General features: G+C 35.4%; 1 protein-coding gene across 2 annotated transcripts in view; it reads right to left on the bottom strand.

Moving 5' to 3' along the window:
- Nucleotides 1-3,862: 3,862 nt before the first annotated feature.
- Nucleotides 3,863-27,666, bottom strand: part of Gfpt1 (glutamine--fructose-6-phosphate transaminase 1) — a 72,085-nt gene continuing 48,281 nt past the window's right edge. Inside the window, exons 12-19 of one of the 2 annotated variants that reach the window (XM_004849930.3) lie at nucleotides 20,846-20,943; nucleotides 20,054-20,174; nucleotides 19,327-19,484; nucleotides 12,639-12,753; nucleotides 12,175-12,302; nucleotides 11,274-11,441; nucleotides 10,230-10,391; nucleotides 3,863-9,306 (exon numbers count right to left, since the gene is read on the bottom strand). In XM_004849930.3, coding sequence (XP_004849987.3) covers nucleotides 9,262-9,306; nucleotides 10,230-10,391; nucleotides 11,274-11,441; nucleotides 12,175-12,302; nucleotides 12,639-12,753; nucleotides 19,327-19,484; nucleotides 20,054-20,174; nucleotides 20,846-20,943 — 995 coding nt within the window. In that variant the 3' untranslated portion in view covers nucleotides 3,863-9,261. The remainder of the gene's footprint in view (nucleotides 9,307-10,229; nucleotides 10,392-11,273; nucleotides 11,442-12,174; nucleotides 12,303-12,638; nucleotides 12,754-19,326; nucleotides 19,485-20,053; nucleotides 20,175-20,845; nucleotides 20,944-27,666) is intronic. The other variant, XM_004849929.3, reaches the window with a different exon arrangement.

Below are 27,666 nucleotides of genomic sequence, written 5' to 3'. Positions count from 1 at the left end.
TTCTGCAGTTTAAAAACAATCTCTCTAAATACAAAATTTCTTTTAACCTGCTTGAGATTTATTGGGGACCCTAATTCTAAATTTGCCTTTAATCTGGACTAGGAAATTTCTTTTAAAAGTCCATAAGCCTTCACTTTTAGCTTCTCCTTTTCTACCATTCTCTATAATAAATGCTGTATTCTTCTAACCTCGGTTTCAGTTCACAAATTCTCTTTTTAACTGGGTGTTTATCTATCCTAATTTCAACTATTATAGTTCATTTTTAGTTCTTCCTGAAGTTGTCTTATCATTTTTACTCCTTTGCCATGTTAGATTCCTCATACTGCTTCTGACATACTTTTGCTATCTTTGCAAATGTGACTCTTTGTCATTTCTTTTCTCACTTATGGCACATTTATATTTTTGGATTCTCAGCTTGTTTCTTGGGACACTTATGAGAATGCCAGAGGTCTGTGTTTAAAATACATTCCTCCAGAAAAGATTTGGGTTTGCTTTTGTCAGGTGCATAGGGGCATTATCAACTCATGATCACTGTAACATAAACTGTCTGCAGCTTTTCTGGACATATGGGTAGGGCAAAGTTCTACACAAACCTGCATGGAAACTAGCTGTTGTAAAGAATTCTCACAGGAGGTCTGCATTTTTCCTATCATATCCATCTCTGTCATACTTTATTTCCTGGTTTACTTTGCCAAGAGTGTTATGTCCTACTTGTTCAGACTTTCCATCTCTCCAGCTTGTGTCCCCCACATAACCCATTAAAATAGATCTGGCCCACGAGTCACTAGCAGATGCCCCCCTCTAGTCAGCAATTATTCCCATCAGTGTTAGTACTTGTTACTTCTCTATTTTTTTGTTGTTGTTGTTTCTTGAAATTCCTCTTTCTTGACAACTCACCTATGTAACTGAATAATTTCCCTTCATATTTATCCAGCATTAAGTCTTCTGAGCTAGGACATTCCTCTGGATATCTATTTGCCATACATTTCTGCTGACGCTTTTTTCACACATGGGCCTTAAGTTTATGTTCAAAGATGGGGAAAATAGGGAGGTGTTTCAGCCTTGTTAAAAATGAGAGGAGAAGTAAAAAGACCTGGCAAAGAAATACAACCACCTGAATGCTGGGTGATGATAAATCACACACCAAATGAGTAATGGAAGGGAAAATGTATGCATATATATTTGTACATCTATATGTAGTAGTAACACCTGAAAATAAGGACCTCAGTAGCAATGAATAATTCACTTTATTTGGTTTTAGCTTTCCCCTCTCTTCTTCCAATTACTCCATTTAACATTATATAAGACTTTAGTATCAAGTAAAATAAGTGTCACACAGATGGAGAGTGTAAATTGTGGAACTTCTTTATCTATTCTTGGGAAAAGGGTGTTCTTCAATATGGATAGATGCTGTATGTCAGACAGAATCGTGATGGTTTTTGTTCTTTGAAAATTTAAACATGGATAAAAGGATGGTAGATGCTATGTAATGTAAAATGTGAAGTATGCTGGACAGAATCTCCTGAAGATTCTGTATTATCCCACCCTTCTAGTGGACTCTCATCTACACAATCCAATTACATGTTACCAACCAGAGCCATATGAACACAATTTAAGTTAAGAGGGGTAGAAATTAAGTATTTCCCAAAGGTAACTGTGATCAGGTTAATGGGCATCATCACACAGCTAATGAGGGACTTGCCAATGCCTTCCAGGTATCTGAAAACCACTCACTGTGGTGCTGCACCATAACAGGTAGCTCCCTGTAATTCCCAGAGTTGCAGATTGCATAGTATTTCTCTGACTTGCCTTTCTTCAGGTCATGTAAGCCCAATTCTCCATATTAAATCATATCCTACTGGAAATCCCAACAGTGATTTCTGATTTCTTGACTAAACACAGGTAAACATACTAAAAGAAAAAAAAATGACTACAAATGCTATTCACAGTATAATTCTGGCTAGCAAGTATTTAATTGGGCAACTACTACAGCAAGTTCTCTGTACTTAGACACCGAGAATTGTGTTTAAGCATGGTTCACTTCTCCACATGTCTACTCTTACGACCAGAACACCCAGCATACCCAGAACACTGGCAGCACAGGGCGAGAAGGTGGAAAGCAAGAGCTGGCTGTTGGATTCTGGGAAGGGGTTTTCCCTGTAAACAACGATCCAAAGTTCAAGGTGCTCTGTTTGCACATAAGGCAAGCCTTCTGGGTTAATTTTTAAAATAAAATTAAGAATCATCCCTATTTTTGGAGAGGAGGGTTTTCAACATTTTCAGAACTGCTCTGCTGGGCTTAGTGGCTCATGTCTGTAATCTAAGCACTTGGGAGGCTGAGGTAGGAGGATGGCCAGGAGTTCAGGGCCAGCCTGGACCACATAATGAGTTCAGGGCCAGCCTGAAACACATAGTGAGACCCTATCTCAAAAAAAATTAACAAAAAACAAACAAAAAGAACTCCTCTTACTCAGTTTCAGCATATGAAACCAACGGGGTTGAGACCCATTAACTTATGAATGTCACACTTCAGGAAAGGTCAAGTTTTAGAAACCAGTATATATGCTAGTCAGCTAGTTTTTCTCCGGGGAACCCATCACTCCCCTCATTCTTGTGTCTTGTCCCATGAAGAACTAGAAATGTGCAAACTGATTTATACAAACCTATCTCTGCTGAGAAAATAACACAAATTGTTTTATATTCCTAATGCGTCATTAGCACCAACTGTGTATTCAGAGGCAAGCATATTTTCCCACTTCACTTAATGAACTCAAAAAGACTACATATGTGAAGAAGTTTCAAAGTTAATTTGTCATGTTTTTCTTCAAAGAAATGTTTTAAATTTTAATCACAAAACACAGGTCTAAGTTAACAAAGAACAAAATGAAAATCTAGCAAGGAAATCCAGCAATGAAAGCAAGTTAATTTTTTAAAAAACAAATACTGGGTTTACATTTTATTCAAAGGATAAAAAAAGAAAGCACAAGATAAAATTCAAAGCAAATATGCTTGATACTTCAAAACAATTCTACATACAAAATACAACAGGGCTTTTTTTTTTTTAACTCCGTAAGTCAAACTGGCTAGATATATTCAGGTCTAACAGAAAAACACTCAGATATAGTGCAATTTTATTTTGCCTAGAATCTAAGCCTTTATTGTCTCAGACATTTTCCTTCCCAGTAAGGCATTAAAGACAATATATTAAGCTTTCTATCTGTCCATCTCACATTGAATTTGGCATCCAAAAACACCAATAACTGATGCCATATTAGAATGAGGACCACAACATCACCTGGAAGGGAGCTAAAGGCAGAAACTATAGTGATCTGGATACATCTAAGTCTCTGTAGCTTGTATGTTGTATGACAATCTCATACTATTAATGCATATCAACCTTTGAGTCTCACAAATTAGGAAAATGTAAGTTAAGGACAAAGCAGTTTGTTAGTAAAGCAATACTGCTTCCCTCATTTGCTCTTTAGGTATAACGGATCTGAAATTCTCAGTATTTTATGCTTGGGAATACTCACAATTTGCCTCCCAAGATCTCACTATGTGCCTCCATTTCAAAACATACAAAGGTGACAGAGGTAAAAATTAACTCGTAAAGAACCCAAGAATATACAACAGCTGTTAAATTTTTATGTTTATGAATTTCATTATACAACTTATTTGGTAGCTTTGGTTTTTAAATTGTTGAATGCTTCTATATCACTCAGTATATGCCAGAAATTAAAAACATGAAAATATGCCACTTATTTTCATCCTAATTATCACAGACTTTTTAATTTTACACATATAGAGTCAGGTTGATAAATAAATGGAGAAACTATAATTCAATCCAGAGAGTATTTCTCTGTTTAAAAGCTCCATTTTTATTCCATATTTTTAATTACACATCCATACTTCATATTCAATGTCTTCTGAAACATAAAAAGGAAAATATGGTTACACAGCAGCATTCTCTATGAGAAAATACATAGGCAAACCTTAGAATGTCAGCAATGAATCATGTACCATGAAGTTCACAAATATGCCTTTCAATCTTAAAATAATCTGTTTCATACATGCTCACCAAAAAGAGAATGAATTTATCTTACTACATGTATACTTTCTGGGAAGGATGAGCTGACTAAATAACTCATAATCTGATTATTTTTCTGTGTATAAGCACAAGATTAGTTTTTATTAGTTTTTATTTCCAAGATGTTATTAAGTTTATAATGCTCCTATAACACCTTAAAAAATGAGACATATTGGCCTATAGATTAATAAGAAACTTAATCTGTACTTCTTTCCCTTATCCAAAAAGTTTAAAGAACTGTTTTTTTCTCTAAAGGCCACGTGATGAAAAGTGGCCTTTTACTTTTTAGAGAAATTATTTCTTGCTCTTTATTAAACACTCAGTGAATACTTAGAGTCAATTCAGGAGAATTTACCAAAAACTGTTCAGTAGAAGTAAAGCTCAATTTTATATCGGAAGTGAAGCCTGTGGAAAAAATGATGCACACTGGTGAGGCAATCTGAGGCTTTGCTGAAGAGGGGGAGTGCGAGCGTGAGGGAGGAATGAGAGGATGCAGAGACCTCACTGAGTGGACAGGCCAGACAGAACATCTATTCATTTGAACCACACTAGTCTGAGTCTCCTGCAAAACAGAGCAAGTGCTGTACCCACTAGGGAAAGAGTCTAGCTCGCTGTTTATGAAAGGATTCTGTAAAGGGGATCTTTGTTCTATAATTAACAGATTGACAGGTACACTGAAACTTTAGATTGTCTTGCCACTCCCGTATATATTCTTTTACAACTACTGATGCACTTAAAAGTTTTAATCCTAGCATAACCCTGGAAATTTGCTACAGATTATTACAAAAAATTAAGGTAATTTGAGAAGGTATAGTACCTATAGAGTATGATATCAGAAAGAGTACATAGCCATATATGATGATCCTTTCCAGAACAACTGAGAATCTGGTGTAGAGAGACATGTGGCTTTTAGTATTTTGCTTACACTTATGTATAATTATTTATAAAAGCAACAGTAATGAACCTTTCAGTATCAGAAATGTTTACTAATAACTAATGTAAAACATTGCCTACATTCTTAGTACAGCATAATTTTAAAAACCACTATATATATATATATATATACATATACATATATATGTGTGTGTGTGTGTGTGTGTGTGTGTGTGTGTATAAACTTCAAATATTGGCAAATTGCTTCAAAATGAAATTCTCAGCAAGTTTTTGGTAATTTATTCACAGTTCTAGCTTAGAGTCACTGGACTTAACAAGACGAGAGGACAAAGTAACCAACTCGCTCTGAAAATTAAACTTTCATTTTAAAGAACACAAAACAGAAACAAAGCAAAGATGATTCTAACCCCTCCCCTAAAAGTATAATTTAAATACCAGAAGTTTTATTTAAGCAAAAACACATACAACTACAGAACATTCAAAAAGCTAACAAGATCATTTCTACATTCATTCTGAAAACCAGTGTAGAAACCAAGGTAATTTAAGAATTTCCTAAGATATTCTCATTAGCCATTACTTATGGTTTATTACATAAATTTTGATACCAAACTTACAGACTTACAGGTTAATATGGTAAAATTTAACAATTCTGTGAGTTAACTATAATTTTAACTCTCAATATTACTGGGTTGTCACTGTCCCAAATTTAAAGATACGTTTAAATTCGTAACATTTAAATATAGTGGGGGAAAATGATTTATGTGTTAAAACTTCTAAACTTGAGACTCTAATAACAGTAAAAATAAATCTTAAATCTATTTCCATGGGGAAAATACTCTGCCTGGTATTCTCATACACAAAATGTACTAAACATGTGGATATTGTAAAACAAGTATCTTTATCATTCTATTAAATTTCTTTGGCCTCCCCAAAATCAATGTGAACTATGATCATTTTTCAATAAATACTTCTCAAAGGTATTGTGCTTTTTTTAAAAAAATCACTTAAATTGTAGCATACAATCAATAGGTACCATCAGTCTTCCTCTTTTATTGCTATAGAATATCCTAACTGAAAAAAAGAAGAGAAAAAACTGATCTCCAAGGGACTTAAGACATGTTAAAGCAAACACTTCAGCTGGTTTTCTTTCTTTGAAGAGTAATAGAAATAAATGTCAGAGGACTATTACCAAGGAGTCAAAAACAGAAGGAAATCAGGATGAGAGACCTAGATTCAAAAATAAGATGACAATTTCCTTACAGAAGCCACCTGCTAAAATATCTAAAAGAAAAAGCTTGTATTAGCTCACTCAATCAACAGCCAGTCTACACATCATCCTGTGCCAGTTCCCTTTGAGCAAGAACCTTTATTTTTTGTCTTTGTACATTAATGACTGCTGCTTTAGAGTACCATAGAGAATGTATCATTTATAGCCTGTGATGATAGCTTACTGAACAAGTGCATTTCACTTCTTATGAAATGATATATCCCAAAATTTGAACTATTATTTAAGTAAACAAATCCACTCACTCACAGCATTAAAAACTCAGCTCACCTCCATCTTCCCACTCTTATCCTGTGCCTTCCTGTGAACTCAGTCTTCACAAGTAATGAGGCCACTTGGAAGCAAAATGACTTGGCTCTAAGGATGTTATTTTTAATGCCTAAAACAGTGACTTGCTCATAATAGGTATGAATAAACACCTGTTGAAATAGTTGTGATAAATTAAAAATAATTAACATTAATTTTTCTATGATCTTTACTCCTGGTGATTAAAAAAAAGCAGAAAAGCTAACTTCAAAGTAATAACCATTTACTGGGCCATGTGTTAGATACTACACATGTCCACCTGCCTAAAACAGTAATAATATGTGAGTGATTTTAAACTTCAAATGCACTACAAGACAGAACTTTTTATATAAAGGAATATTTTTTCAGAGAATTTCTTTTGAAAATTCAAATTTTTGTGTCCTATATTACAGTGATTTTAGCTGGTATGCTCACTCAGTGGCTTGCCTAATTATAATATTTTTTGTATTAAGAATTACTCTATAAAAGCATTTAAAAACCATTACATTAAATGGGGTAGAAAGCAAGAAAAAAGAGGGAAGAGAAACCATATTTATTTGGAAAATACCACTTTGTTCTTTATTTTGGTCTATATTCAGTTTAGAACATACCCTAGCTTGGAATGTGTGTGTGAAGGGGCAGACTGGTCAACATGTACAAAGTCAAAGTCACAACCAGATGGGAGGAATAATTCTGGCATTCTATTACACAGACTGATTATTACAGTCAACAACACTGAAGAGAGTACCTCAACGTGGCTACAAGACAGGACTCTGAATGTTCTCATCACTAAGAAATGATAAATGATTGAGATGATAGATAACCTAAGCATCCTGAGTTGATCATTTCACAATGTGTAAATGTAATAAAATACCACACTGTATCCCATAATGATACACAAAATTATCTCATTAAAATAATTTAAAAGAGATCCTACAAACCCATACAATTCATGTGTGTCAAATGCTATTATACCAAACATAAGAAGTGACACTACACACATACTAAAACTAGCAGGCTTATACAAAATAATCTTAGAAACAATAGTTAAGAATAGCTATAGTAGCTAAATAGATGTAATGACTTTATCTTCTAAAACAATTAGGTTTCTATCTCCAACACTGAAGGTCCTTCTACATTACCTCAAAATATGTCAATTCCTTCTCTAACCCTCAAACACAAGCAGAATTCTGTGCTTTTCTTGCAACAATAATACCTATTACAAAATCTTAACTTTATCAAGAAGTTCAAATACAAAAAGAAGAAATGACTGAGCTTAATAATCATACTAAATATTTCACCTTCACAATTTAAAAGTGAAAATTTTTGAAGAAAAGGACTTAACCAAATTATAACCCCATAACATATATTCTTCTGTAGCCCCCAAGATCTGGCCCAAAAAGCTCTGTGAAGAAATTATTAGTAACATTACGGGGTATCACACTATTTTAAATATTTTAATCAAAATTGTCAAACTGACACTAGCTAACCTGAATGCATATTAACAGCACCTTCATTCCTAGATTAACTGCAGGGATTGAACACAGAAAATACATTCAGAAGAAACACGTAGGAAGTAACACTCAACTGATGCCACTCTTCATTAATAGCAGTATAAAGCATATTATCTTTCTGAGCCTAGCCTACCATACACATTTAAAGTCAAATGATTAGTCAAAGACTTGCAAATCTTCCAAATAATTGCAAGGAAGTTCTAAACTGGGTATTAGTGTTATGTAACAATGAAATGGAAGAAGTTAAATTAACTGCAGAAAATTCTTCCTTGGGACAAAATTGAAGAGAATACTTATATCAGTATTGATTTGACAGCAGCTCTGTGTTGTGATTAAAAAAAAGATAAATAATATCCTTCAACAGTTATTTAAAAATAAAAACTACAGATATAAGGAAATAAAAACTACTTTTAGGAAATGAAAAAACAAGAGTAGGATATCCAACACCTCATTTTCAAATTTAAAATCATATTGTCAGTTGTCCAAAGCAGTTCAAATTCAAAGTCTGTACTATAAAACTATGTACATATGTTCTATTAAGGGTTGGATAACACCAATGCACTACTATAACATTTTGCTTCCTAAATTAGTTCCACTTACAGATAAAAGACGTTTGAGAAATAAGGTAATTAAACTTACATATAAATCCTACCAAGAAAAGTTTTCAATTTGATTTAAAAACAAAACAGGAACAAGCTTCAAAATAAATCACAGTATCTATTTATATATAACTTAGCGAAACCTTCAGTAAATGTCCAAGTTTTAGCATACATTGTCACTGCCTTTAGATACTCCAATTAAATGAACCACTCTTTCATTGGTCTGAATGAATAGAACCCTGGTAAAACAAATGCCAATGAGTTTAAAAACATAAGAACATAAGAGTTTAAAAACATAATCCTCCCAGATGGAAGGGAAGGACTCAGAAGTTCAATACCCAGTTCTCTAAAGAAAATGACAGCTAAAATCTTTCTGGATACAGATTCTAATATAGATTTCATTATTCAAACTCCCACACACAGTACTGGAAAAATATGAGGCAATTTCACAAAAATCACAAATTTAGTGGAATAATTATGACTGATACATAAATAAGGATTTACTAAAAAAGGCTTCCAGGGGTGATATTTCAAATCAAAGTTTTAAATACAAAAGGTGTCTTGTGTTGCTTAATCATCCCAAGTTTCCGATGCTCTTTACTCTACAGTTACAGATTTGGCTAGATTCCGTGGGAAATCAACCTGCAAAAAAATAAGATTGAGAGATTACACAGATTTGGGGAAAGGGGTTTGCTATAAGTAAATTACTTTGTTTAGAGCCAGGCTTGGTGATCGACACCTGTAGACCCAGCTACTCAGACGGCTATGCAGGAAGATCACTTGGCAATACACAAAGACTCTGTCTCAAAAAATAAATAAATAAATAAATAAACTAATTAAAAAATACCACAAGCTGAGCATACAGTGGTGTGCATCCATAATCCCAGCTACTCAGAAGGTTGAGGCAAGAGGATTACAAGTTCAAGGCCAGCCTGGGCGACTTAGTGAGGCCCTGTCTCAAAATGAATTTCAAAAGGAGCTAAGGATAGCAGGCATAAGGCCTTGGGGGTTCAACTCCCAGTAGTGCAAACAAAGAAAAAGAACAAACAAGAAAAACTGCACAACACAATCAATCAAATAATGTACCTTAACGAAACCTGAAAAAGTTAGGAAAAATAATTCTAAGGATGCCAATACACACAGAAAGAGATGCCTTGGTCTTGGATAGGTGGTGTCCCTCACAGGGATACTAGAAATACAAGATTAAAATGTTTGCACTGTCACAATAATTGGGGGCTAAAAGTCCTGCAATGCGTGGGGGAGATATAAACAACAGAGAATTGCTCCACTCCACATGTCAACAACTATCTTATTAAGAACCAAGAAAAGAGGTGGAGGTTGCCCAAGGAGAGTCTCGGTCTTACAAGTGACACTCCTAGGTTCGCTCCAGTTCTATGAGTAAGTAGATATGTGATGTAACACAAATCTTTGGGTCATAAAAATACAAGTAACAGGTATATATTTGGATTTCTCAAATGCTATTGTTAAAAATTTGGAAGGAAAAGTATCAGAATGTACCCAGGTAAAAAAACCATCCCAAGGTTTTTGTGTGGTAGATGACTTACATCATAGCCTCTCAGCACAGCAAGGTGGAAAGCCAGCAACTGTAAGGGGATCACACTGAGAATGCCCTGCAAGCAGTCCACTGAATGGGGCACTTTGATTGTTCTTTTTGTGTTCTTAATGGTCTCAGTATCCTCTTTATCACAAATTACCACAGGGCGCCCCTGGGAAAGAAAATCACATGCACAGACACAATCACAAGGAAGCCAATGCAGGGCTATCATATATGAATATGCAAGTTTTGTACTGCACAATCCACACACAGCCTTACTGCTGGACATATATATATATATTTTGTTTTGTTCCGGGGATCAAACTCAGGACCTTGCACTTGAGAGGCAGGAGCAGTACCACTGAGCTAAATTCCCAGCCTAGACATATTTAAACTCCCATGATTGATCTCACTTAGGCAGTGAAGGAAATGAAAAGTTTGTGAGAGTCAATAATTTTTTAAAACACAAATAACTTAAATGCAGGTGTTCTTAGGGAGTATTATCTTTTGGGGGTCACCCATAAAACAAACTGATCTAAAGACAAGAACAGCATGGGCTGAGGATTTAGCTCAGTGGTGCCACCGCCTCCCTCGCAACCGCAAGGTCCCAAGTTTGATCCCCAGTACCAAAAAAAAAGAACAGCATTCATAATATTGATGTAGAACTGTTAAAGTTTCTTCTGAAAATACTTAAGAATATTAAATTAAAAGGAAGCAGCACATGCTAGTTTTAAAAAGACAGAATTTGGAAACTAAGAGTTTCAGTTTCAGTCTTGGTTTCAGTTTTGCCTGAGGGAAGTCCCAGTCTTGGAGATGACCTCCAAGTTTCAGTCTTGGTTCCATCTATTATGAGATCTATGAGCTAGAAGAGTCAAAACTCTAAATCTCATAGACTTCAACGGCCGTATTTCAAATCAAATAAGTTATCAAGCGTAAACATGTTTTGTAAGTCACCTACCTGGCACTGGTCTATCATTTTAATAGTGAAATTCAAATAAGTGCTAATAACTCAACACTTGACCCCAAAGTATCCTCACAGCAGCCTGTGACTCACCTGCCGGGAGACTACCTGTTGAAGAGCATTCTGACATTTGGTGTAAGTGTGATCTCTCATGATGATCATGATAACAGGCATCAACTTATCCACCAAGGCTAGAGGGCCATGTTTCAATTCACCAGCAAGGATGCCTTCCGAATGCATGTAAGTAATTTCTTTGATTTTCTAAATAAAAAGAACCAGATAGAACTTCAAAATATTTTTCAAAATTTCATCTTTAAGTAAATATTACACAAAACATCTGATATATGAAGTTACAATTTATACAAAAGCATTAAAAGACCACTGATCTGTAAATATAGCTAACAAGTTAGTAGATTATTATTTCTATAGTATCAACAAGTATTTGAAGGTTTTAAAACTTCACAAGGACTTCTTTAAGGTTTTAAATTATTTTGAATATTTTCATATTTCTCTGTAACCATTCTCCCATTTGCTAATTTCATATTTCATATTTGAATGACACTTAAACCCAGTTTACTTGCTAAATACAAGTTATCATGCTAAACTGTACTATTCTTAGTTTTTACTTTTGAATTAAGTTCTACAGCAATATCAGTTAACACTAAACCAAATGAGTACTTGGAAAATCTATCCCTACTGTTCTTTTCTTAATCTTTAACAAATGACTTAATCTTCATTTCCCAGGTACAAAAGCAAAATGCTGTCTTAAGAAAAAAAATGCAATCCACTACAAAGAGCACTTTAAATAAAAAAACCCCATCTATTTAATTCATTCATTCTGAAAGTATGGCTGAGGCTAGGGGTGTAGCTCAGTGGTTTGCTTACCTAGCATGTGGAAGGTCCTGCACAGCAAAACTAAACTAAAATAAAATAAAGTATGGCTGTGCCAGGTCTATAAGTCAACAGACTGAAACTGATTATGAAAAAACCATACCAGTGCCCCTTCGAGACAAGTAGCATAATGATAGCCTCTTCCCATTATCAGGACTGACTTCTGATGATAAAGTTCTGTTGCCAATTTTTGAATTTCATCATCCATGCTTAGGACCTCCTTAATCAAATCTGATAAGAAATCAATATTAGCAAAATCTATAAAAAATGGATAATAAATTTAAATAGATATAAGAACAATAATATATTGCTAGCAATCAACAAAAGGCCAGCGTTTCAATTCTTCTGCGGTATCACAAAGGAATTTTAATATATGGCAGTAAAAATAAAAAGATCTTATTGACTAAATAGCTTCAAGAATAAGAAGAGAGGGCTGGGGATTTAGCTCAGTGGTTCCGCCACCTGCCTTGCAAGCGCAAGGTCCCAAGTCAATCCCTGGTACCAAAAAAACAAAGAAAAGAATTACCCACTCCATTAAAACAAAAGGACATGTAAATATTCCCATACCAGGCAGCCGTTTCAATCCAAGCATGATCTCTTTGCGTCTCTCTTGCATGGAGATTCTGTCATCACACATCATAAGGGCAAACATCACAAGGGACACAAACTGGCTGGTGTAGGCCTGAAACGCCACAGGCAGGAGAATGAGCTGCAGTTGCATCTTTAAAACTTGGAAATTTTAACTTTTAAAAAAGATGAAGGCTAGGGGTATAGCTCAGCAGTGTAGCACCTGACTGGCAAGCACAAGGCCCTGAGTTCAATTCTCAGTACCAAAAAAAAGATGAAAATACAATTGGAAGACCTTAAGTAAAAGGCTGGGGTTTGAAAGAGGGATGGAAGAAAAGAAGACAGAAGAAAAAGGAGAGAGGAATTCCCCACTATAGATAGCAGCTTTGGCCCATACCTGTGAGTTCCAGCTTGCCTGTGGTCATTCCTTCCTGCCTACCCTTCAAATTTTTGGATTTGCTCAGAAAGTTAGGTTGCCCAGGCTGGTCTTGAACTCATCACCTCAAATGATCCTCTTAAATAGTTTGGACTACAGGTAAATTAAGGTTTTTTTCTTCATGTTTGTTGACCATTTATATTCTTTCTTTTAAGAACTTTGTTGTTTTTCAACTTGGGTTTTTGTCTTCCGAGTTTTGTTAACTGGTTTTAAGAAAACCTCTTATATTATAGTTCAAGTACTTTTCCTCAGAATGATTAATATATTGTCTTATTTTTTAATTTTTATGTAGTACTTAGAATCTTAATCAGTTAAATATTTTTAAATTCTTATATTGTTTTCACTGTTCCATTTTATCTTTTATATTTCCTTCAGTCTATCTGAAATTACATTTAGTGAAAGTGAAGGTGTTAATGTTCTTATTTCATAAGCAGCCAATTTTCTCTCCATTTTCTACTGGTCTGTGGCATTTTCTATAGCCCAAGTTCTTTGATGTACTAGAGTTGAAGGACTACTGATTTTGTCCCACAGATCTGCCATTTCTTTTAAGAAAAAAAATCAATCCAGAAATACAGCATTTTCATCAATCTGTGCTAGGAATTTAAGTCTATAAAGCAATATAGTTTGTATCCAAAAATATTTATGGAGCACCTATGTGTTTCTTGGTAGTTACTTTGACTCAGTTTTTATAGCCATTGATAATAGAATTCCCCTCTTGCATATATAACTACTTTTGAAGTAGATATTTTCAGTTTATAGAGATTTTGTTTTATGTATAGCACTTATTGAATATTTATTTATTCATTTTTTGGTTTTGAGACAGGGTCTAAGTAGTTCAGGCTGACCTTGAACTTACTACATAACCCAGGCTGTACTTGCTTTGGCAGCACATATACTACATAACCCAAGCTGCCCTCAAACTCTGAGCAATCCTCCTACCTCAGTCTCTCTCAGTGCTAAAATTACACATGTGTACCACCTGGTTTCTCATTTATTCTTAGAAGTCTTCTAGTTGATATTCTTAAGCTTTACAACTAGTCAATCATAACTATAAAAAAGGAGAATTTTGCTTCATCTTTTTCCATTGTTTTACTACCTTTTCTTATTAAACTAGATAGAACTTCTAGAACAGCAATATCAAATAGGTTTCATACAAAGCCAATGCTACCTTTTGTTAAAGTGAAACATCACATTGACAAAGAGTCTAGGACACCTTTTTACTTCTGTGTCACAGCACTACTATAGGTAAAATCATGGGAAGGTTCCAAAAGCGCAGCTGAGGCTTGCTAAAAGGAAGGCCCTGAAGCTTTCTGTTTTACAGTTCATTCGTTCATTTTTCTGTCACTTACTAGGTTTTCTCTTTCTAACTTTCTGAGTTCAATAATTCATTTTCTCTTTAAAAATAGTTTTTTGTTTGTTTTTTGGTTTCTTGAGACAGGGTCTTGCTATGTACTTCAGGCTGGCTCTGAACACACTATCTAGTCCAGGCTAGCCTTGAATTCACAGCAATCCTCCTGCCTCAGCCTCCTGAGTGCTGGGAATACAGGCATGCGCCACCACACCCAACCTAAAAATTAAGACTTAATGCTATAAATTTACCTTTAATTATCACTTTGGCCACATTTTTACCCTTATTGTTCACTGTCTTTATTTTTTCTAATGATGTCTTTCTTAATGGTAGTTCTGATATATTTTTAAGCCAATAATGTTTTGGGGGGGGAGGTTGTGGGGTTTTTTTTTGCGGTACCTGGCATCGAACTCAGGTACTTGCACTTACAAGGCAGGCACAGCACCACCGAGCTAAATCCCCAGCCCAAGCCAATAACTGTTTAGAGGAACAATTTTTTTTTTGGTACCAGAATTCAAACTCGGGTCCTTGGCTTGTGAGGCAGGCAGCGGAACCACTGAGCTAAATCCCTGGCCCTAGAGGAACATTTTTATGTTTCAGGTATTTGAAGATTTTATTAACATTTTTATTATTAAAGCATTAAGATTATTATGCTATTCTAGGTTACAATATCAATGAATATATAGTAAAATTATGTGTAATTTTAACTTCAGAACATACTAGTCTTTATACACTGAATTTCTCTCTCTTTTTTTTTTTTTTTTTTTTTTTTAGTACCAGGGATCAAACTCAGGTCCTTGTGCTTGCACAGCAGGCGGCAAAACCACTGAGCTAAATCCCTGGCCCATATACACTGAATTTCTATCGTTCTTCATGGATCATTTTATTAGTGAATGCTCTCCCATCATAATTTACATAATGAGATGCCTTCAAAATAAAATGACAGTCTATAATATTTATTTTCCCAAAACTTAAATGACCCTCCCTATTTTCCCTTGCTGGACTTCTCAACTTCTAGTTGCTCTTCCACAACTACAAAATCTGCCCAAAAAATGTATACACACCTCAGAGAAAAAAAAAATAGTATGATGCATTTTCAACAGATGGTGTTACTCTTCTATGGGGGACCCTAGAGGATGTCGTATATTGCAGAAAATCCATTATACTGCAGGCCCTTACAGAAAAAATTGAAAATGCGTATGTAGCAATCTCAATGACCAAGGTTACCCAAGCAGCAGTTCGCCGTAGGAATTAATATCTGGAAGCTCATGGCCACCACTTTGAGTGCCTCTTATAATTGTACAGGTCAAAGGTAACATATTAATCTTATAATGTCTCAATACATTTAGTGTTAAAATATTTACACAAGTTTTTCTTTTCCTGATGTACACACCTTTTTGATGGACTGTGTATTTGTCCCTGTATTCTTATTATGTTCCACCAGGAAGTTAGAATTATTTTTCCACAGCACGGAGATTTAAATCTCTTGTCTCCAAGTCTAAAAACACCTATATTCTAAATTCCAGTGCTCCTAGTCTAAATCTTTTTTCTGTAGCTTACTTTTCAATAAACCAATTAAACACAAAAATACATTATAAGACAGAGGGCAAGATCCAGCACCTTGGACCTCTGGGATACTCAAAATGATCAAGTAAGTCATATTCTAGTTCTTCCAATCCATCACTAAAACTGTTATTCTACAAACTAGTGTTTCTTTGAACTAAAAACATTTCAACAATAGTTTTTAAGTGAAAGATTAGACAGTAACTTCAAGGTACACATTTTTTTCCACTGCACTGCTATTACTGCTTAATATCCAATTTCAGTGTCACATTTCTCTTTTCTTTTCTTCTGTGTTCAGGACTGTAAATTGAATCCAGGACCTCACATATCCTATGCAAGTACTCTACCACTGAACCATACCCAGGCCCCATATTTTTCATTTCATCAACACATACCAAGAAACCAATTAGAAGAAAAATGAGCTAAATCGTGTACTACCAATCTGCTGAGGTTTAAACGAACTTCCCAGGAAAATGTTGACTCTGAACTTTTAAATTTGGTTTTCCTTTTTATTCAGCCCAAACCAAAGTTACATGGGTATATTTTTTAAAATTCAACAAAAGTCAGCACTGTGATAAAAAATTTAAACACCTGCAATAACATAAAAATATTTGTGAACCTGTACATTTATATCCATTAATTCCTACAGAAATATCAAATTCTCTATGGTCTGACATTATAAGAAAGTCAATAATATCCCTCTAATCCTGATCATTTTTCATGTATAGTTGAGAATTCATACACAGAATCATCACTGAGCCCAGGGATCAGACCATTAACATATAAACCTATAACTACCATTTAGAAATAGTCTTTACCACTAAATATCCCAAAATTTATTTGAAATAGCCTCATGCCCAGAATGTCTAAGACAGTTGAAGAAAACAAAATTATGGGCCGGGGGTTTAGCTCAGTGGTTCCGCCGCCTGCCTTGAAAGCTCAAGGTCCCGAGTTTGATCCCTAGCACAAAAAAAAAAAAAGTTCTGCCACCTGCCTCAAAAACAAAATTACTTCAGAATTTTTTTTAAATGAAAATAATACTAATTTGCCATACTTACTAAATTTTCAACACATTTTTAAATGTATACACTATAAAATGATGCTTGTTGCCTTATATAAGAGGTAATAAGCATTGGGGAAGCTGGATGTAAGTATATGAGACTTCTCTGTACTGGTACTATCTTTGGATGGATGCCCCCAACCAAAGTCAATTTGTTAAAAGTTGGGTCCCTATTGGGAGATGGTGAGACAGTTAGGAAGTCGTTTGGCCACCAGCACCATGCGCTCAAGTAAACTGTGGAATTCCTGACTCTCAGATCCTCTCTGTATCCCAGTTCTTGATGTAAGCCGTTTGATCTGCCATGTGCTCCTGCCATAATATTCTACCCCTGCCAGAAGCACAGTACACTGGGACTGCCTAATTTTGGATTGGAACCTCCAAAACTGTGAGCCAAAATAAACCTTTTTTCTTCGTAAGTTAATTGCTTTGGGTATTTTGTTAACAGTAATGTAAAGCTGACTAATACAACCTTGCAACTTCCTATAAATCTACACTTATTTCAAAATAAAAAGATATTTTATAAAGGACTTGCAAAAAGAACTGATACAAATAATAACATGAATGAACCTTAAAAACTTTATGCTTTACAGAAGAAGCCAGGTACAAAAGACATGTATCATACAATTCAATTGTATAATACGTCTGGAAAATGATGTAATACAGCAAGAGAAAGCAATCATTGCTGGGTATGAGGCTGGAGGATAGGAGTACGAACTAACAATAAAGGGGCACAAGAGACTGTTGTCATATTATTGAAGTCTGAGTTGTGGAGATAGCTACACAGCTGCACAGCTAAATAAATTACTAAACAACAGCTAAATAAATTACTAAAACTATACTGAATTAGTGAATGTTATAGTAGAAACATTAAAACTTCAGAAAAAAACTAACGGTAGAATCTAAGTGGGTATTTGGGTATTAATGTACAATTATTTTAACACTGTATGCTTGCAAGTTATCATATTAAAATGGTGAAAGAAATTAAAAGTTCTCATAAACAAAAGAATTAGAAAAAAAAGTATTTCCCTTGGCACCTCACAATTCTAGAAACATTTTATAAAATGTGAATTGTCTTATATCCCATATACACCATGCTAAACCTCTTGTTTCATGCTATGAATAAGGGAGCCCTGGGATTCCAATCCCATCAAAGTTGTCTGTCTGAACACTGTTCCCTAAATCCATAGCTGCTGCTGAGTGCATCTGGGTATAGATTCAGCCACAGGATGGAAATCCAAGCACAAACACCTTCCATATTTAATTACCATATGGAGAAAACTGTAGGATCAGCTCTCAGTAAATTATAGTGATACTAATATCAACATGCCCAAGAAGTAAAAGCCTCAGAGTTCTAACATAAGAATCAGCGATTTTCAACCAAAAACTTTACCATGAGATTCTGACAAAGAAAGAAATTCACGTGTGGTTACACAGAAGTTAACATCATCTTCCACAAGCATTTAATTAAACTCAAAACCACTAACACCCAAATATCTAATTAGATAATCAGCAAAGAGTATTTGGCTTAAACAGAAAAGAAATAATACTTATAAAGAGATAAACCTTTTGTATTTCTACTACTTTCTACAATTCCAATATGTTTACCATTACTGAATTTATGCATATCTCAATTTCTAATAGCAAAGTAGCTTTACTAAGCCTTAAAAACAAAGTCCTTTAAACAACCATAGATGTAATGTCCAAAGAGAAACAGATCCTGTTATACAATATTCATTTAAAAAAATTTTTTTAAATCTTTGTTTTTCTAATTGCTATATTTTCCACCAAGGGATATTCCTTCATACAAACTTTCAAAAATGGTATGTGCATTTTAGGACATTTATAAGAAAACTTGGACTATATAAATAAAAATGTCAGAAAATTACTTGAATTAACTAGATTACTTCTAATCTATTGTTTTTCTAAATCCCAACTACCTTGATAAAAGGAGATACTATATAATGTACTATATATTCCATTGTTCCTGCCAGGTTATAAATGATGAATAGGAATAGCCAATGGAGACCTTTCAAAAGTGTGCACATATATATTTTTCCCTTTTAAACACTGAGATTGGGGGAAGGAAGGAGATGATAGTCTTGTGCCTATTATTATTTATTTATCCTTAAGTATTATAATATTTAAAATGATTAGCAAAATATATGAGTTATATAACTGCTCACAAAAAAAAAAAAAACAAGATGTATACTGGTCTAGAGACCAATCTGTTTCATCAACTCTATGATTGCATAATCATTAGACACAGAAGTAAAAACTTTACCTTGGTACTGGCCACACCAATCTCAGGGCCAGCATTAATGTGAACTCCACAATCTGTCTCCCTTGATATAGAACTGCCAACTGTATTTGTGATCCCCACAGTCAAAGCTCCTCTCTCCTTACAGTAACGAAGACCCATCAGGGTATCTGCTGTTTCACCTGTGTAAAAGGTACCAAAGAAGTAATACATGGAGCGGGTTTAGCATTTGCTGTTTTTCAGATGCAAAAGTAAATTGACCAGACTTTTAATTATATCATTTGTTTCACACAAAGCATAAAATACGCACTTAATAAATTTATAAAACTTTTGCTTAATTACCTGGGATTGAACTCAGGACCTTGCGCTTTCAAGGCAGGTACAGTGCCACTGAGCTACATCCCTGGCCCTTAAATTTATAAAACTTTTAACAAGATGTTTTCTAGGATCTTTTTTCTGCTTTTGTAAACTCAGCTCTCTGAACATAAAAGGTCTTCATTTTTTACTAATTCTTAAAGAATGTAACATTAAAGTAATCTGTATTTAACATTTGTAATACCACTTTCTTTAAATATTAGTTTTTGCCAAGATACACTAGAATTATTAGAAAAAAATTACTTTCTTTCCCTTCAGGTCTTTTTTTTTTTTGGTACTGGGATCGAACTCCGGTCCTTGCACTTGTGCAGCAGGCGGCGAAACCACTGAGCTAAATCCCCCACCCTTTCACTTCATGTCTTTAACATAAACACACCTGATTGACTAATGAAAAAGCAAACATCATCTCGAAAGACTGGCGTGTTTCTATCCAGGAAGTCACTGGCTAGTTCCACCATCACTGGCAACTCAGTCAGCTCTTCAAGAACCTGACGTGTCTGCAGAGAAAAAGTGACATGGTCATGTAACTTGCTTTAGATACTCTTTCCACTGGACTTCTTGGAACTCAATGGATAACTATCACTCTTGCCCATCATAAAAATTATATATGCATAAAGTTGGAAAATATAATACATTAAAAAATCAAAATCCCACTACCCAATAATAACACTGTTTATTGTTAATATTTTAGTACAAGTCTCATGAGACTAGGAATGCATATATTCTTACAAGCAAATAAACTCACATGTATTATTTGGAAAAGGAAAAAAAGCACTGTTCCTGCCATAATTCACACATGTCACACCGGGGAATCTGTCTGGGGCAAGTGAGCAATGCTAAGCAAATCCCAATGCCTCTTCTTATACAAGTAGGAATTGTCCCTAGTCTACAATAGTACGGCACTCTTCCCCTCACAGATTCTCATTAAGTCAGCTGCTAGTGTTCTACCTATGCATATAAAGACCCATGTACAATAGATCTTCTATAGACAAATAAATGAAGCAGCCATTAATCTCTAAACCCCTTCCTGATTATCATAGTAAACATGAAAAGACAACATGTTTGAACCAAAGATAGTTCTACATGATGTGTTACTAGAGGTACTACTGGTCTGCAGGTATCCTCCAATATCCAACATGACATAATTAAAAATTTATAGGCCACTTACTGCCATACCAGCATGGTAACTTGTTCCGCAAGCAATAAGAATCAAACGCCGACACCTTTGGATCTCTTTAATGTGATCTTTCAAACCACCCAAATTCACTGAAATAAAAATTAGTGTGTATAATTACTTAGTAAAGAACCATATAAAGTAGGCAATCATTTTTTATGACTGTCCACTGCTAACATAAGAAATAATATTGCCATTTTAAAGAATTCACATTCCTTTTAGGAAGCATAGTTCTCCAAAGTTATGAAAAGTAAATTAATTGATCACAAGTTAACTGCTCCCACAAAATAAGTAACCTTAGTCACCCCCACAAGCACACATGATTATAGTATTTATCGTGTACTACTTTATTTTAGTCATTTTTACATCTGTTTCTTTCAATTAAAAGTTATCTTAGAAGCAAAACTAAGGCCAGAGATTTAGCTCAGTGGTTCTGCCACCTGCCTCGCAAGCACAAGGTCCCAAGTTTGATCCCTGGTACCAAAAAAAAAAAAGCAAATCTATACAGATGTGGTTAATCAGTAGATGCTGAAGGCTGCAGTTTGGGGAGGGACAGATGACAAAAGAGCACAAGGAAAAAGCAGGAGAAAGTACAAATGACATAAAAAATCTGTTCACAGAATTAATGACAGAAAACTTCCCAAAGAGAGGAAAAGAATTTGACATACAGATAAGTGAGACATATAGAACTTCAACTAGCCATGATAGAAAAGAATCTACACCTAAGACATATAATAGTCAAGATCCCAGAAACTCAACAGAAGATCAAAATCCTACAGGCAATTAGAGAAAAGAAAGAAATTACATACAAAGGGAAGCCCATCAGAATTACAGTGGACTTTTCAACACAAACTCTCAAGTCAAGGAGAGCCTGCAGTGAGGTATTTCAAGCCCTAAAAGAAAATAACTTCCAACCAAGACTGCTGTATCCTGTAAAATTATCTTTCAAAATTGATGGGGAGGGGATGGGGATTTAGCTCAGTGGTTTTGCCGCCTGCTGCGCAAGCACAAGGACCCGAGTTCAATCCCCGGTACCAAAAAAAAAAAATTGATGGGGAAACTAGATACTTCCATGACAAAGAACACCTGAGAAACCTCACGAATCCCAAACCAGCACACCACACAATTCTAAGCAATATCCCAGAAAGAGACAATGAGGGTCATAATTCCATGAGGACCAACAGAGCTATGCCATCAGGAAAGGCAAGAAATTAAAGGGAAAGGGGGAAAAATAAAAAATAAAAGAACCAACAACAGTAAAATAACATGACAAGGATGAGTCAATACGTATCAATTATAACCCATCAATGTTAATGACCTCAGCTTGCCAATCAAAAGAAACAGACTGGTAGAAAGGAATAAAAAGCAAAATCCAACAATATGCTGCATGCAAGAAACATACTTAATTCAAAAAGAAATTCATAGACTGAAAGTAAAAGGATGGAAAACAACTCTCCATGCGACAGGAACCCGGAAAATAGCAGGGGCAGCTATTTCATTTGCAGACAAGGTAGATTTTAAACTAAAACTAATTAAGAGGGACAAAGAAGGTCATTACATCTTTGCAAAGGGAACAATCCAAGAAGAAATGACAACTGTAAATATATATGCACCAAATACTAGTGCTCCCAACTATACAAAACAAATATTAACGAATGTGAAAAACCTAATACACACTAATACACTTGTAGTAGGAGACATCAATATTCCACTGTCACAAATAGACAGATCATCTAGACAGAAAATCAACAATGAAATAATAGAACTGAACCAAACGTTTGAACAAATGGACTTAATAGATGTCTACAGAGTGTTTCACCCCACAAAATCAGAATACACATTCTTTTTGGATGCACATGGGTCATTCTCTGAAACAGATCACATGCTAGCTTATAGGACATGCTTAAATAAATGCAAAGGAATTGAAGTTATCCCCTGTATATTATCAGACCATGCTGCAATAAAATTGGAGATCAATAGCATACGAAAAACAAGAACCCCACAAACACATGGAAATTGAATAACACTCTCCTGAACAACCAATGGGTCACAGAGGAAATTAAAGAAATTAGACAGTTTCTACAATTGAATGATAATACCAATACAACATATAGGAATCTGTGGGACACAATGAAAGCACTTCTACAAGGGAAATTCATAGCAGTGAATGCCCATACTAAGAAAACAGAGAGAGCTCAAAAAAAGAACCTAAAACTTAACCTCAAGCTCCTAGAAAAAGAAGAGCAAGACAAATCCAAAGCTTGTACAAGGGAGGAAATAATAAAGATCAGAGCAGAAATCAATGCAATGGAGACTAAGAGAACGATAACAAAAATCAATGAATTGAAGAGTTGGTTTTTTGAAAGAACAAATAAAATCAATAAACCCTTAGCCAACCTTACCAAAAAAAGGAAAGAAAAGGCTCAAATCCAAGCAATTAAGAACAAAAAAGAGAAGTCATAACAAATTCAGCAGAAATCAAGAGGATCGGAACCTTCCAGGCCGCCATACCACCTACCCCAGCACTGAAGAGCAGAGCCACCCCCAAGGGCAGAGGAAGTGAACCTTCCGAGCCACTGGACGACTGCCCCAAGCACCGAGGAGCAGAGCCCACCCACCCAGTAGCAAGGAGGTGAACCTTCCAGGCTGCCATACCACTGACCCCAGCACCAAGGAACGGAACAGGCACCAGCACAAAGGAGGTGAAACCTCCAGCTACCTTACCACGGCCCCCACCGCCAAGGAATATAGCGACCCCCAGTGCCACCTTACCATGGCCCTCACTGCCAAGGAATATAGCGGCCCCCAGTGCCAAGGAGGTGAGCCAGACAGGCTCCAGCAGCACACCCACCCCCATTCCACCCCCAACCCCCCTGAAAGGAGAAGACACATAAACAAGTCTCAAAACCAGACTTCCACATCACCTAAAGCATCCCCAAAGGGAAACGAGATGGAACAATCTGATACTCAATCACCTAGATGCCCTGAATTGGCAACAAAAGAAGATCTGGAAAAAATGAAATCAGAAATAATTTCTCAGATAACAACAGAGATTGTGCCAATAGTGCACAACATGATTAATAAATTGAGAGAGGACACAGATAAAAAAATATAGGAGCCAAGGAACATGATGGAATCCCAACATAGGAAACAAATGGAATCCATAAAACAGATGCAAACAGATTTCCAGGAGATTAAAATCCATAGAAAGTTTACGCAGCACAGTGAGACAATGTGAGGACAGAATTTCAGATATAGAAGGGAAGATTGCAATTAGTGACCAGGAAAAGAAAAATTGCTCTCAAATAGTAAGGGACCATGAGAAATCAATCCAGCAGCTGCTCGACAATGCAAACAAGAATAACATAAGACTGATCAGAGTCAAGGAAGAAACAGGACAGAGTGCAGACAACATAAAAAAACTATTCACAGAAGTTATGGCAGAAAACTTCCCAAGGAGGGGAAAAAAACTTGACATACAGATAAGTGAGGCATATAGGACTCCAGCTAGCCTTAATCAAAAAAATCTACACATAGGCATACAATACTTAAGACTACACAAACCCAACAGAAGAACAAAATTCTACAAGCAGAGAAAATAAACAAATCACATATAAAGGAAACCCTATCAGAATCACAGCAGATTTCACAATGCAAACCCTCAAGGCAAGAAGAGCTTGGAGTGATGGATTTCAAGGCCTAAAGGAAAACAGCCTCCAACCCAGACTGATGTACTCTGCAAAACTATCTTTCAAAATTGATGGAGAAATAAGATACTTTCACGGCAAAGAGCACCTTAGGAACTTCAGGAATACCAAAGTAGCACTCCAAAAAATTTTAGACAATATCCAAGGAACAGACAATGAGGATCACAACCCCAGGAAGCCCCTCAAAATGAATGCATCGGGCCCGACAAGAACTTAAACACAAAGGGGGAGAATCCAATAAAAAGAAAAAGCTATGACAAGGATAAGTCAATATGTATCAGTTATAAACACCAATGTTAACGGTCTCAATTCACCAATCAAAAGAAACAGACTAGCAGAATGGGTCACGAAGCAATATCCAGCAATATGCTGCATACAAGAAACACACTTAATTCAAAAAGAAACTCATAGACTGAAAGTTAAAGTGTGGAAAACAATACTCCATGCAACAGGAACCCGAAAAAAGCAGGAGTAGCTATCCTCTTTGCAGATCAAGTGGATTTCAAACCAACACTCATTAAGAGAGACAAAGAAGGACACTACATCCTTGTAAAAGAAACAATCCAAGAGGAAGAGATGACAATCATAAATATATATGCATCAAACACTAGTGTGCCCAACTATATAAAATAAATACTAATGGACATGAAAAATCATATAAGCACTAATACAATACTAGTGGGGGACCTCAATAACCCACTGTTACAAACAGATAGATCAACTAGACAAAAAATGAGCAACAAAATACTAGAACTCAATCAAGCTCTTGAACAAATGAATTTAACAGATGTTTACAGTGTTCCACCCCACAAAATCAGAATACACATTCTTTTCAGCTGAACACAGGTCGTTCTCCAAAATAGACCACATACTCGCTCATAGAACATGTTTAAGTACGTGCAAGGGAACTGAAGTAATCTCCTGTATATTATCAGACCATACTGTGATGAAATTGGAGATCAATACCAAAAGAAACCACAAGAATTTCATAAACATATGGAAATTGAAAAACACACTTCTGAATAACCAATGGGTAACAGAGGAAATTAAAGAAGAAACCAGAGAGTTCCTACAATTAAATGACAATGTAAATACAACATATTGGAATCTATGGGACACAATGAAAGCAGTCTTATGAGGGAAATTCAAAGCAGTGAATACTCATATTAGGAAAACACAGTGAGCCCAATTAAACAACCTGATGCTGAACCTCAAGCGTCTAGAAAAAGAAGAGCAGGACAAACACAAAGCTCATACAAGGGAGGAAATTATAAAGATTAGGCTGGAAATCAAAGCAATGGAGACTAAGAGAATCATACAAAAAAATCAATGAAGCCAAGAGTTGGTTCTTTGAAAGAATAAACAAAACTGACAAACCCTTAGCCAACCTTATCAGAAAAAGGGAAAACGCCCAAATCCATGCAATTAGGAATGAAAAGGATGAAATTACAAGGGACCCAGCAGAAATTCAGAGGATCACCAACATCTACTTCAAGAACCTATACACCAATAAGATGGAAAACACAGAAGAAATGGACAGGTTCCTAGATACGTATGAATTACCAAAGTTGAACGAAGAAAACCTACAAATTCTAAACAATCCAATATCAATCAATGAAATTGAAAATGGAATTAAAAACCTACCAACTAAGAAAAGCCCAGGTCCTGATGGCTTCACCACTGAATTCTACAAGACATTTAGAAAGGAATTACGGCCACTAATGTTTAAACTCTTCAATGAAATTGAAAGAGAAGCAATACTCCCAAATTCCTTCCTGGAAGCAACCATCACCTTGACCCCCAAGGCAGAGAAAGACCCAACCGAAAAAGAGAACTATAGGCCAATCTCACTAACGAACATAGATGCAAAAATCCTTAATAAGATACTGGCAATTAGAATACAGAGGGTCACCAAGAAGATCATACACCCTGACCAAGTCAGACTTATCCCAGGGATGTAGGGATGGTTGAACATATGCAAATCAATAAATGTAATACACTATATTAACAGAGCCAAGGACAAAAACCATATGATCATCTCAATAGATGCAGAAAATGCATTCAACAAATCCAACACACATTCATGATAAAAACCCTACAGAAAATAGGAATAGAAAGTCTTTATCTCAACCTGATTAAGGCTATGAAAAACCAACAGCCAACATCATAGTAAATGGTCAGAAATTGAAAACTTTCACACTAAAATCAGGAACAAGACAAAGATGTCCACTATCACTACTCCTGTTCAAAATAGTTCTGGAAACATTAGCCACAGCAATTAGGAAACAGAAAGAAATAAAATAAATAAAGACAGGCAAAAAAGAAGTTAAACTGTCCTTATTTGCTGATAATATAATACTCTACATAGAAGACCAAAAAAAAATCCACCAAAAGACTTCTAGACTTAATTGACAGATTCAGTAAAGAACCTGGATATAGGGTCAACACTCAAAAATCAATAGCCTTCTTCTACACAAATAACAGACTGAGAGAGTACTTAGGGAAACAATCCCTTTCACAATAGCACCAAAAAAAATGAAATATCTAGGAATCAATCTCAGGAAGGAAGCAAAAGACCTCTACATTGAAAACTATAGCACTCTGAAAAAAGAGATCAAACATGATATAAGAAAATGGAAAGACATTCCCTGTTCCTGGGTAGGAAGAACCAATACAGTGAAAATGGCCATACTTCCAAAACTGCTATACAGATTCAATGCAATCCTGATTGAAATCCCAACAGTATATTTCACATAATTAGAAAAAACAATCCAAAAATTCATTTGGAATCAGAAGAGACCTAGAATAGCAAAAGCCATTCTAGGCAACAGAGACATGACAGGGGTTATCATAATACCCAACAAACTATACTACAAAGCCACTGTGATAAAAAAAACAGCATGATACTGGCAAAGAAACAGACCCAAAGATCAGTGGAATAGATTAGAAGATGCAGAAACAACTGCAAACACACTCAGCCATCTCATGTTTGACAAAGGAGCCAACCATCCTCATTGGAGGAAAGATAGCCTATTTAATAAATGGTGTTGGAAAAACTGGATATCAAACTGCCAAAGATTAAAACTAGACCCATATCTATCACCATGC

The sequence above is a fragment of the Heterocephalus glaber genome, unplaced genomic scaffold, assembly GCF_053883595.1.
Source record: "Heterocephalus glaber isolate CG9 unplaced genomic scaffold, H.glaber_assembly_v1.0 deba00001457, whole genome shotgun sequence".
Classification (NCBI taxonomy): Eukaryota; Metazoa; Chordata; class Mammalia; order Rodentia; family Bathyergidae; genus Heterocephalus; species Heterocephalus glaber.
Note: the sequence above shows the minus strand (reverse complement) of the source record. Positions and strands in the feature narration are given on the sequence as shown.